General features: G+C 40.5%; 1 protein-coding gene across 1 annotated transcript; it reads right to left on the reverse strand.

The window, feature by feature from the left end:
- Positions 1 to 3,535: 3,535 nt before the first annotated feature.
- Positions 3,536 to 11,325, reverse strand: zgc:162171 (uncharacterized protein LOC565931 homolog). The gene is made up of 4 exons (XM_041031336.1): positions 10,571 to 11,325; positions 7,371 to 7,501; positions 7,027 to 7,176; positions 3,536 to 6,283 (listed from the first exon to the last, which is right to left on the reverse strand). Exons 1-4 carry the CDS (start codon positions 10,761 to 10,763, stop codon positions 6,062 to 6,064), a joined length of 696 nt encoding a protein of 231 aa, XP_040887270.1. The 5' UTR covers positions 10,764 to 11,325; the 3' UTR covers positions 3,536 to 6,061.
- Between the last annotated feature and the right edge of the window lie 1,079 nt (positions 11,326 to 12,404).

A 12,404-nucleotide genomic window follows, 5' to 3' on the forward strand; every position in this document is an offset into this window, starting at 1 on the left:
CTTGAATCACTGAAAAACAAAAGGCAGACCTCTGAGATTGAGAGGCCTCTAACCACATGAGAATTACTGATTTGAGAGCACAAATTAGTAATTTATGAATTTGTGTATTTTTTTCCCTTGACACTTACTGAGCTCTATAAATTTCAGACTGGTCACAATTCCTGTCACGTGAAAATTCCCATATGTCGTCTACAAACACCAAGCAACCATTGTGTCACACATTGTGGCCTGACATGTAACAAGTGAGACATGTCATTTTTTTATATTAAAGTCCCAGCTCTCTAGTCAATAGAACCAATTCACAAGTGTGAAGAATGTCATTTTTACCTGTGAACAAAGGGAAATATCCTTTGTGACTTGTTAGTGTGTGAGTGAGCAGTACTCTGTCTTACTCAGACAGGACCTGATGGCTTCACACCATCCCAGCGAGAGCTTCTGATTCAGTGCCGACCGCAATGGGCTGGCAGCAGCCGATGCAAACGTATCTGAGGATCCATAGGTAGACACCGCCTGACAAGACCACGGTCAGACCCAGCAGCAGGAGGCTGATGAGGGACTGAGGGCTCACACTGAATAGCATGATGAGGGAAGTGTGGATGGAATCATCGCTGGACTTCTGGGCTGGTAGTGAAAGAAGGAGAGAAGAGGAAAAAAGGGAAACTTGTCACAAGTGGAGTCTTTATGAGGAGAAGCAAGGTGTAGTGCCTCAAATAATGCTGAGAACTGCTGCCTTTAAGAGTTTACAGGTATTCCAGTACAGCGGCACTTTAAACTAAATACTAGCCACAAATGGATGCCCATCCTTTCACTGAAAACCAAAACATCAGCCTCATGGTGGTGAGACAAACTCATGGAGATTCTTCTCCTCTGGACCCTGTTAAGATTTTTCAGTCTGGACCAAAGTGGTGAACTGACCAACTGATCCACGTTTCCACATGGCTTAGAGTTTACTCAGGTGACGACAGAAAGAGGGAATTCACAAAACCATGGAAAGAAGATCTGTAAATACTGTTTTACGCAGCACGCATCTTGAATGCTACCATCTCATCAAGGACAATTGAAATTTCTGAGGTGTTATAGCACGGAGACTCTCGATCACTGTATCAGAAGGGTACTTGAAGATGACAGGCCTCCCTGCAGGTTAATCCAGCCACGATGGTATGTGATCTGAAGCATTTCTAAGCTCTCAACCGAGAGTCAGAAGTGACAGAAGATTGGTTTCATACCACTGCAAAGTCCAAGTATGTCTGGTTTGTTGATGAAAGGTGGACATACAACCACAGGCCAGTACTCGTTTCCCATTTCCTATTTCACTCTACACCATATTATAGAATAAATCGTGTGCCGTAAATTTAGAAATTCATCCACTTGTTGGAACATTGCTGGAAATATGTACATTTTTGAAATTTAAACACGGATGGAAAAAAAAACATTAAATCAATTTTTGCATAAATTGTCACAAAATTGAACATAGTGCTTGTTTTTCATTTTATTCATATTTAGATTAAAGCAGAAAAATCCAACTGAATCCCAATTTCTAAACTCATTTCTTTGATTCAGAGGAAAAAAACAGTGATTTGTTGTGATCTGTCACCGACTGCTGTGCGCCCTGACTTTACCCACTGTTTGCCTTTGCCTGCTTCTGTCTGCCAAATCTTGATAAAAGTAAACTGTTTTGCACTTTTATCTGTATGTCTCAATTGTGTTATTGCGTGCTTATGATTGATGGAGTGGTACGTTTCTTGCAGTCACGGTGAGAGTGAAATTACATCTGCAAGGGTGTAATACAATAACCACACAGACTTCCCGTCAGAGCAGAATCACACAGGAATAAAAAGCTTTTTCAAAGTAAGTGTCAGTCACCAGGCTTGAGACGGGCTTTTAAACCACTCACCTCTGCTGAAGTGTGAAATCAGTAGCAGGCTGATGAAGATCTTAACAGCAGGAACCATCTTCATGATGAACTGGATTCACTGGGAAAACAGGACACATTTAGCAACGATGGCTCATATATGTAGCTTAGAAAGAAAACCACCGGATTGTTTATTAGTTATGATTAATTTGATTGTATGAATAAACAATTTGTCACTCAACATCAAATTAACACAGTTTAATGCTAAATTTAAATTAAATCCACAATGACTAATTTGAGACCTTCTTACACACTGATTATGAAAAGGATGAATTGTTTTATTTAAATATAATTCATACTGTGAACATACTATGTAAAATGGACATGAATAACATTATAAAACATTACATTACAGGAAATCAGTCTGTTGAGGATTAACCCTAACCCAGAATCTGTGATTTTAATGTAAACAAACTAAACTAAAATTCAAAACACAGAAATTTGCCATGATCAATCTTGAACTGATGAAATCTTTTACCCTAATATACATCCGGTTCTAAGTTCTTACTACAGTTAAAAAAAGGAGTAAACAAGCCTAGATTTCTTATCATGCTGACTAGAAAAACAAACATTTTCATCTGCAAATCAAACACTAAATAATATGTGATTTTAACTGAGGACTGTAAAACGGAAATTTGCAGACTGAAAAGACTTTAACTTCTAAAGATGGAAAATGAGAACAAGATGGATGCATGAGAAGACAAAGGAAACAAGAGATATTTTTCAGAAGAAAAAAACATTTAAACATCAAGATTTTCTTCTTTTGTCCAAACTCACAGAACAAAATGTGAGATTCCCTTCTTTCACCGCTGTCAGTCGTCTGAGATGCAACAGGTTTCCCGAGAAAAAAACAACAGCAAATAATCAATTTCTTCTCAAGAGGACTGAAGAAAAACAAATCAATTCAGCAGCGAGGTTTTATAGCCAGCATCTTCTCAAGCGACAACCGTCTCCCTGTCCGGGGGAATTAGCAGTGACCTCTGTTGCTAATATAGAAAGCTGTGAGGGGACCTGAGAAGACCCCCGCCCCCCCCCTTTTAGCTCAGATCCTCGCTTCCTTCTTGCACTGATTTTAGTCAACGTCGCTTTGTAGCTGGGTGATAATGAGAATCTATAGCACCAGAAAAACAGTCGGGGATGCGAGAGAGAGAGGAAGAGAGAGGAGAGGACAGGAGTACACATCCAAAAATAGAAGCCACTGGGGCAATGAGAGAGAAAAGAGCTGTAACAGGGAGCAGGGAGATGGAGACAGACAGAGAGAGAGAGAGAGAGAGAGAGAGAGAAAGAGAGAGAGAGAGAGAGAAAGGAAGGTGTAACAGCAAAGACACAAGTGCAACATGTAAAACACGAATCATTTAAACACCATGTTCAAACATGGATTTCAGCTCGAAATCACTGTGCACACAGATCTTCCACTTTTGAGTGGAACCACAGCTCAATGCTCCCTCTGGTGGCTCAAACTCTCAGACACAGCAGGGTGCCTTTCAAAAGGCACTAGATAGTTTCCTCCTCATTCCTGCTCTCGCAATTTCAAGAGACATGACCGAGGAGAGGAAGACGCAACATTAAACCTTTTATTTTTGCACATAAAGTCAAAGTTGTTGCAATGCAGTATTTGCATTTTTGTAAAAAGTTATTGGGGTGTGAAGAGAAGACTGAAAATTATGGTCTGAGACGAGAAAGAGGACAGAAAAGGCACACACAAGCACACAAAGGTCAATGTGGGAATAAGACACTTCTATTGGTTAGAGATTGCGAATTTCTGCCAGGAAGGAAGAAAAAAAATGTCCATGTCCAAGACACTGTTTTGCAGTTTACTGTAAAATGAGTGTACACCTCAGTGGGGCAGACACTTTCCTAACAAGCCATTTTTCTTTCCAGTGCTGCCTCTGAGTTCCACGCTGGGAGATCTCCCGGGGACTCGTGGATGTTTTTGACTTCTGTGTTCTTTCACGTGTCAGGTAATTTTACCAGTGGCACTTTCGCCCCAAAATTCGACTGATTGCTTTCCTGCACAGCGTTTATTACACTCAAAACCTTTTCAGACTGAGGGTGGACTGTGAGCACATGCTGCTGCAAGAATGAGGCAGAGTGATGGAAAAAAGAAACACTCTCTCCAAGAGAAGGTGAGTATTATCCATATTCTGACACAGTGAATGGGTATATTCACATGGGTGGGCGCAAAATTATAGTGCATTGCCCATCAGGCGGAACAGTAAGTACAGAGATCAACTGAGCAACACACAAAAACACACACACATGCTGCTTTTGACAATCTTCCATATAATTAGGTCGGGCTTTCAAGCTTTTAATTTCAGTGCAATACAACTGTGAGACGGAGAACAGAGAGTAAAAAAGGACAAAGAAAAACACAATGAAATCAGTGAAAATGAAAATGGCAGGAGAGGAATTCATTCTTATTCTGTAGTCACAGAGTGAGTGAATACTGGACATGTGTACTTTTATTTTACTTTTAAGAAAAGCAAGAAAGTGGTAAAAGGTTTAAGGAATTTAAAAAAGGAAAGCAGGAGATTGTTTGTTCATGTTTGAGCTAAAACAGCAGAAGATTGACGTGATCTTTGAAGAATGTGACATTTAAAAACTGCAGAGTGACTGAAAATTCAATGATTTATCACTCAGTGCTCAAATCTGTAGAACTTTGAAAGAAAGGCAAAAAAGTAATTAGCCTTTTTGTGTCTGAATTAGCAGAACTGTATAACAGCAAACTGACCTCAGACAACAATGCTCCACGGTGCCTCTAGTGGTCAGAAACTTCAAAAGGCGACTTTATGACCTCAGCCGATCTTCTGTAACTCAGCAGAAGCTGCTGCTTAAACATTATGCAAATTGATATTTAGCATTTTCCACTGATAGTGACAAACAATAACATCAACAAAATAGTGTCAGCGGTGAACATTCAAGACAAAGTCCGTGAGAGGGATGATGAAGGAGAGGAGAGGGAGAGATAATGGACACACACACACACATACGTAATCATGTTTAAAAATACCATACTGCATGTTTGTTTGTCACTGCAAGTCATTATCACCTTTAAACAAAAGCCCCGAACTGTTTGTTAGCTCGTCAGATGCACTTTGACAAACTTAACACTTTTCCTTCTGAAGCTTTAGTGAGTCTGAAACTCATCAGGCCAACTTGTGACAGTTAAATACTCTTCACTTAAACTCTAGATACAAAGCAAACCTCCTTTAAATGATCTTATAGAAAATATCAATAAATCAACAATAAGTGAAATAGCTGCTTACATGGCACTGTGCCACAACAGCTGCTGCTAAATACAGTAACTCACTCAGTAGAGCGCATGCCTCCGCCAAGGCCAGTGTCGAACAGACACCAGACTGAAAATCATAGCAGGATCTGCCCCCAAATTTAACGGGTTCTTCCCTGGTCCACGCCCCGTCCCTCCACCAAGCTCAGGTTCAGTACTTTCTGTGTAACCCTGCTGACAAATATAGAAAAAAATATAACCTTAGAGGTTCATTTAGACAAAAGCCTAGAAATATAATTAAAAAAAACAACTGTCTTTTGAATTGAACAGATGTTGCTTGATGTTGTTGCTGCTGTTTTTGTCACATTCAAAGCACAGTAACATCTGCAGTCTGTTTATCTCCAGCAAAAGCATCAAAACAAACAAAAAGAAAAGACCTTTAAGATGTTCAGGCAAGAATCGCTTTACAATTAGTTTTTCAACTTGTGGTTCAGTGACAGTATTGAATTCCAACATGTCAGTATGAAACAGGAAATTGAGCTTCTTAAGAAATGTTTTGCAAATAAATGTTTCGCTTTGCAAATGTCACTGTGACCTCGACAAATGTATTTTTTTCTTTCTAAACCCATAAACCATTTTATCAACACGTTTCTGACTCTATTCATCAAAAATAAAGTCATTTCATTATTTGAAGAAACGGTGTTTGCTGGATCTTTTATTTTTTTCAGATCTTGTTGGTTTACATTCAGATCCTGAACTGTAAAACTGTCTCCTGACATCTCTGAGGAAATGCATTTGTGAAGGCCGAGGGAGAGGATGCAACTTTAAGTTACAACATATTAATTATTCAACAAAGTAGTCCTCACGTTCCTCTCTCTGTCTCCTGCCAGTCTCTTGGTTCAGACCCATCCCTCCCTCCTTCAGTCAATGTCTCTGTCTCTGGGTTTAAACGAGGTGCATCCTGAACATCCACTGAGTCCTTTCTCCTTCACATTGTAATCGAAGCGAGGCAGAACAAGAACGCTGCCCTCTGGTTCGCTTTTAGCAGCTGGGTTGTTGGCCTCACTCGAGGCTCTTTCCTCCTCCACAGACATGATGCTTTTCACCAAACACGTGATGGCTGCGTCGATGTTGGTGTTGTCCTGGAGAGAGAGAGAGAGAGAGAGAGAGAGAGAGAGAGAGAGAGAGAGAGAGAGAGAGAGAGAGAGAGAGACACACCACACCAATGTTTTCAGATTGCTTTTATAAAGAAGCAGGAAAGTTCTTTCTCTGATATGCAGTAAAACCAGAGACAAGAGATAAAGGTCATAAAGGTTCTTCAGCGAATTATAAAAATCTGTGTTTCCAGCTTGTACCTTCAAATACAGATCAATTGAATAAGTAGATAAATAAAATCTAATCAACCAAATAGAACAAATGTACCACAATAAGTCAGTTGTGTAGAGATCTTTTTAACTTGTCGGCAGCTACAAATGGCAACAAGAGGGAGCTGTAAGAATTATGACGACCAAAGTAAAATAGAGTAAATGATGGATGAAGTTAAGCGGACACTTACTTGGCCTAAATTTGTTCTTCATAACAGCCTAAAAGTAGACGTACTTTACAGAGTCCAGCTTTCTGCAGGGGTAAGTTTCGCTTTATTCTTAAGTGTTAATGTGGAACTTCCTGTGTGCGCAGAAAAAGACCTGCTGCTGGTGACCACAGCAGACAATGTAATTTTGACAACATTTTAAAATCTGTTGACTAGTGCAGTTTTAAAACAGAGAGAAGTGTGAGGACATACAGAACAGAGAGAGAGAGTTCACAGTTTAAAACAGTATTTACTTCCCACAGGGTGCGTGACTTTGAAGACCTCACAGAGACGCAGCACAGAATCAGGTCTTACCTTGGCAGAGGTTTCGTACCAGCCAACGAATCCATACTCTCTGGAAAAGTTCTCAAGTTTGGGAAGCTTGGGGCACAAACCGTGACGACGCTGGTCGCACTTATTGGCCAACAGAACAGCTGGAACTGGCCTCCCATTGCTCAGGGCGACCTGACAGAACCAGAAAGAAGATAGATGACCATGCTTTTGTGCCATGTTCTGAAATGTGATGCTAATGCATGAACAGAATACCAGCTCAAAGAGAATGACGGAGGATCGAGCACCCGAAGTCTGCCTGCCCAAACCAAATGCTTCATAATGGGCTGATAAGTCCTGTCCCATTGCAAAGGCTCCTACAGATTTACCTTCGAGTCTAGGTCTCCTTTCCACTTGAGGACGGCCTGAAACGTGGACAGTCTGGTCATGTCGAAGACGACGAGGGCCCCCACAGCCTCTCTGTAGTACACACGGGTCATGTTGCCATAGCGTTCCTGCCCTGTTCAAGAAAAAAGCTGTTTCTGATTTATTTCTGTGAAGGGTTTTGTTACTTAAATTTGATCAAGAGAAAGTTGAATTACCACAAATGTGATCAGAGACGAGTGACTTCGTCTATTTGTGAGTTTCAGAGGCTACTCTCACAAAGGCACAATGTCATTTTGTGGCTGCGCAAAAAAACCAGAGCTCATCCAAGAATTCATAAAACTTGATTAGACACCTGAAAATATTCTTAGCTCGAAGCTAAACTTGATTACAGACCAACTTAAAATAGAGACAAAGGAAACGTCTTCTAAAATGTGGTGAGTCTCTCACGCTGGCCTGCCTTCAAAGTGAGTTGATTAAGAGTTTTATATAAAACTGAAATAAATTTTATTACAGACATGAACCCTTGATTTGTGTTCTAAAGCCCTTTGTAGCGTGGCTTACATATGAAGCTAAGGATTTAGATCTGCAGCTAATGATTATTCAATTGATTAATCTGCCTATTATTTCCTCAGTCAAACAATAATCATTTTATCCATAAAAAATGAAAAATGTTCTGTTATAAATTTCCTTGGTGAAATATTCTAATCGCTTGATTTATTAAACTCACAACCCAAAATCTGAAGATATTGACATAAGACCCAAACCAAAGCATAAACATCTTCACATCTGAGAAGCTGGAACCAGCGTGTGTTTGACATGTTTACTTAAAGACACGACTAGAGACAGTGACAGCTGACAGAGGAGGAGACGATGGCTTTGGATGGAAAGTTTGTCCCATGATGCTTAGAATTTTCCAGGAAAATGATGACCAAGCTAACAAAGTCTCTTTTCATCCAGTGTCTGGTGTAGAGTAGGATTTTCATACATGCTAACGTTACAAATGTAATAACTAGAAAGATCACACAAATGCTCTGAGGTTGCACTGCAGGCAAACAGCATGCCAACATCTCTTTTTTTTAATGCAAATGTTTTGTACATGCACAGGTCAACTCTCTCTACCTGTGGACTGTGCAGTTAGCAGCATGTTAGCATGTCCATCAAAGGTGGTATAGTGCATTGACTGAGTGAGAAAGTCTACAAGAATCCAAAGTAAGTAAAGAACCAAGTCAGGTAAGGTTTTGTTCACATGCAGAAAAATATATCTTTTGTTGCATGCAAGTATGTGTGTGTGACCATGAGTGTGTGTGTGCATGTGTTTAACTGAATATATGAATAAGTCTCTGTCTTCGAAGCTAAGTTCCTCCACATGATCCCAATATAGTGGTGAATCAGCAAGAGAACACACACACACGCACACACACACACTGCACATGACCTACAAAAACAGCTGATACAAAAAAAAAACTTGGGCTTACGTGCCCAAACACCAGACATGCACACACATACAAACAGTCTGAGAGCCATCTAGTAAAAGCATCTTTATCTTTCACTCGTCAATAAAGTTTAACCAGATATCAACATCTGATCTGTGCTAACAGTATAAGGTCAAAGCTCAGGAGCAGTAGTGACCAAGGTGTTGTTGTTCCATAACCTTCCTGTAGACAACTTTATAACCTGGAAACATTTAAGCTCCGGACTTTCTCGACTTCCGTCTGTGACGAATATGATGCAAAACTTTCTTTGGAAATCTGCCATTTAAGCCCTGAGTGAAGCCAACTTTCAGGTTGGTCGACATAACTACCGCATAACTTGTGTTCTAAATGGGATTTTTAAAAAAACACCCTGATTGCACAGACAGGCCTTTGTTTGTTTTGTCTGGTTTTCGTGTGTGCATCTGTGAAGTACTCTGTGATTGACTTTACTTGCTAATTTCATCTGGACACCTTGTACTGACTGCTGTATGAGGGGACATACTGGACAAGGGAGCACAGACTCCACTTCATCCAGATAAACACCCACTCATTCACACAAAACAGTGATGCAATTATCACTTTTACACACTAACAAGGATAATCTGCCAGCTCTGTGTGTGTGTGTGTGTGTGTGAGTTGAAAAGCCTCCATGCAGTGTCTCCAGTGTGAAGTCATCACTGGTTACTGGTCTAAAGTCCATCTGGCTAACAGCCTGAGCCGGACTTCTTCATGTAAATGACGGCTCTTATCAGCTATCATGTTGCTCAACACCCACACACTCAGCAGGAAGAGATGGAAGATAAACTACAGTGCGTGTTAATGCGTGTGAGAGAGACGGAGAAAAGTATTTCCAAAAGTATGTGCAATCAAATTACATGCAATTAGAGAGACATGGTGGTTTTATAAGCTGAATACAAAGAGCTTTTCTCTTTTATAACAGCTAATCTGGGAGGCAGCGGGATGTATTAGAGGGTAAACTCAGCATCTCTCCTGCAGAAGTGGAGGTTAACCACATTTTCTGGGCGGTCACTTCTCATATCGTGCATCGTCATGGTTGGATGTGTCAGCAAGATGCAGCCAACAAGTGAGAAAATGCAGAGTACCGTATGTACATTTTGCTTCTTTGTTGACTTGTACTTGGATAGTCCAAGAGTCGCTGTGACAGACGACATTTTAAAGACCTTCTAGATAAAAATATCCATAATGCATTTATGAGCAGTCCGAGGTTTAATATAAGATGATTTGATTTAATTCTGAGTTATCAATGTTCAAATTTAAGATATCTCTAATTACATTATGAACTAGTATGAATCAACCTATTATATCCAGTTAATCATTTCAACCATTTCACAAGCAAAAATAGTGAAAAAAGCTATATGTTCTGTGGTTCCAGCCTCTCATGAGAGACTCTTTGTCATAAATCATGATAAACTGAATGTCTCTGAGTTTTGAACTGCTGGTTGAACAAAAATAAATAAGAATTTAAAATGATTAACTATAGACTATCGATCATTTGCACTGTTTTACCTGGTTTTTAAACGTCATATTATTGTCACATGAGCAAGTGAGGTGGTATTTGACTATGCAAATAAGCTGTGAATAATAAGCTAGACTTTAAATACAGTTGGTTTTCTGGCTTATATAACCACAACCAGGAGGTTTAGCAGCTCATTCATGTTTCATTTCCCACCACACACCCCTGCCCTGCACGCAGCCACACTTTTACGCACCGGCGATGTCCCACAGCTGCAGACGCACCACCGTCTTGTGGTCCCAGTTGAGCACCTTGAGGGCGAAGTCCACCCCGATGGTGGCCCGGTAGTGCTGGGAGAAGACCTGGTGCACGTAGCGCTTTATGATGGACGTTTTACCGACTCCGAGATCACCGATGACCAACACTTTGAGCAGGCGCTCGTGCTGCATTACTGCTGCGGTTGAGAACGCGCGTTAAATGGATGGCACAGTGAAGTCTCCAATAATGGATGACAGCATGAAAAAGTGTTGCAAAATGCGGAGGGTTCGTCCAGTGACGGTGGGTTTGAAGTCATGTATGATGGCTAACAGTTAAAATAATTAGATATACTTGTAAATGTTGCCACTTTGAGAAAAAAATAAGCCCTGTAAGAGCTGATTGGTCCGAAATTTGGAGAAAACGTAAAATTTTAAGAAACTAAAACGACTGAATACGCGCCATAAACGCCAATTACGATAAAGGTGAAAATAAATGTTAGAAGCTCAGTGCGATGTGTCCTCAGGGATGGTCTATCATTATATTGTAGTTCAGGGTGTCACCGTTATCGTCCCGTTTTGCGTCTCAACTCCGCGCAAAACTTGACGTCGTCAAGTTTAAAAGAGTAAAAAAAAAGAAGGAAGAAAAAGAAGTTGTGGATGTAAAACGCTGCCGTGGCCGAGTCAAAGAAAAAAGAGTTGCAATCTGTTTAGCCTGCGGCTTGTGTGCACATCTCCCCCTGCATGTCCGCTGCCATGTCCTCAGAGAATAAACAGCTGTAAGAAGAAGCCTGACGGCAGTTTGTGCTGGAGCTGTCAGTGAGGATGACCACGCCCCCGTACTGTCAGTACGTGTGTGTGTGTGTGAGATTAGGCTCACCTGTATTTTGGTGAAAGCATGAGAAAGCATTACTCAAAAAAGCAAACAATGGAGTAAAAAGGTTTTGGTGTTTTCATGCAGTGTAATTCTTAAGTTTATAAAACTTTTTTTTGTGGTCTTTTGTTGTTATTTGTATTCATTTATACTCAGGGCAGTTTGTTGCCTCAATGTAACCTCTGTATCAGATATGTCTCTGGCTTTCAGTGTTTGCTGATATTAAAAAAGAAACAACAGAAACATTAATTAAAAAAAAGAAACAGAAAGATAAACATACTCCTTTTCTCAATACAGACGTTCCTTTGAAATGCATGGTATAGCATGTCTGTTGAGTCCCATGTCAGAGGCTGCTCCTCTCACCTCTATTATCTGGCCGCTTAGAATACACAGCACATGCACATACACGCACATAAACAAGGTTCCTCGCTGCACGTGTAAGAACTACACCTCCCTCCTTGCAGCGCGTCCATTTCCTTGCTTGCGCACTGAAACGTGCGCACATGGCGAGCGCACTAACTGTTCAGGAAGACTGCTCTGGAAATAAACAAACACTGTAGTATTAATACAAATCACTATCACTATAATATTAGTCTCCTAAACTAGAACTTTATTGGTACTCAGTGGTGATTTCACAGTTGGACAGTCATGTCACTAAAATCATACAGCAGAAAATAATACGCCTTATTCCACCATTTAGGGCTATATCCACAGAATCTGTAATTTTGCTCGACAATAATATTATCCACATTTTACCATCCAAAATATCCTACTAGACTAATGGTTCGTCGATTCTTTTCTTTCCTATGTCTATCCCCTTAAAATCTAAGATCTACCATGACTGTTTTCTTCAGCGTTGCGCCTCTGCACGGTCCTTTACGGTAATGGTACTGATGCGGGATGAGTCAGGCTATATGATGCTGCTGCTACTGCTGCCATTTCATCAGCAGCGCAAACCTACA

Source organism: Toxotes jaculatrix, chromosome 23 (genome assembly GCF_017976425.1).
Source record: "Toxotes jaculatrix isolate fToxJac2 chromosome 23, fToxJac2.pri, whole genome shotgun sequence".
NCBI lineage: Eukaryota > Metazoa > Chordata > Actinopteri > Toxotidae > Toxotes > Toxotes jaculatrix.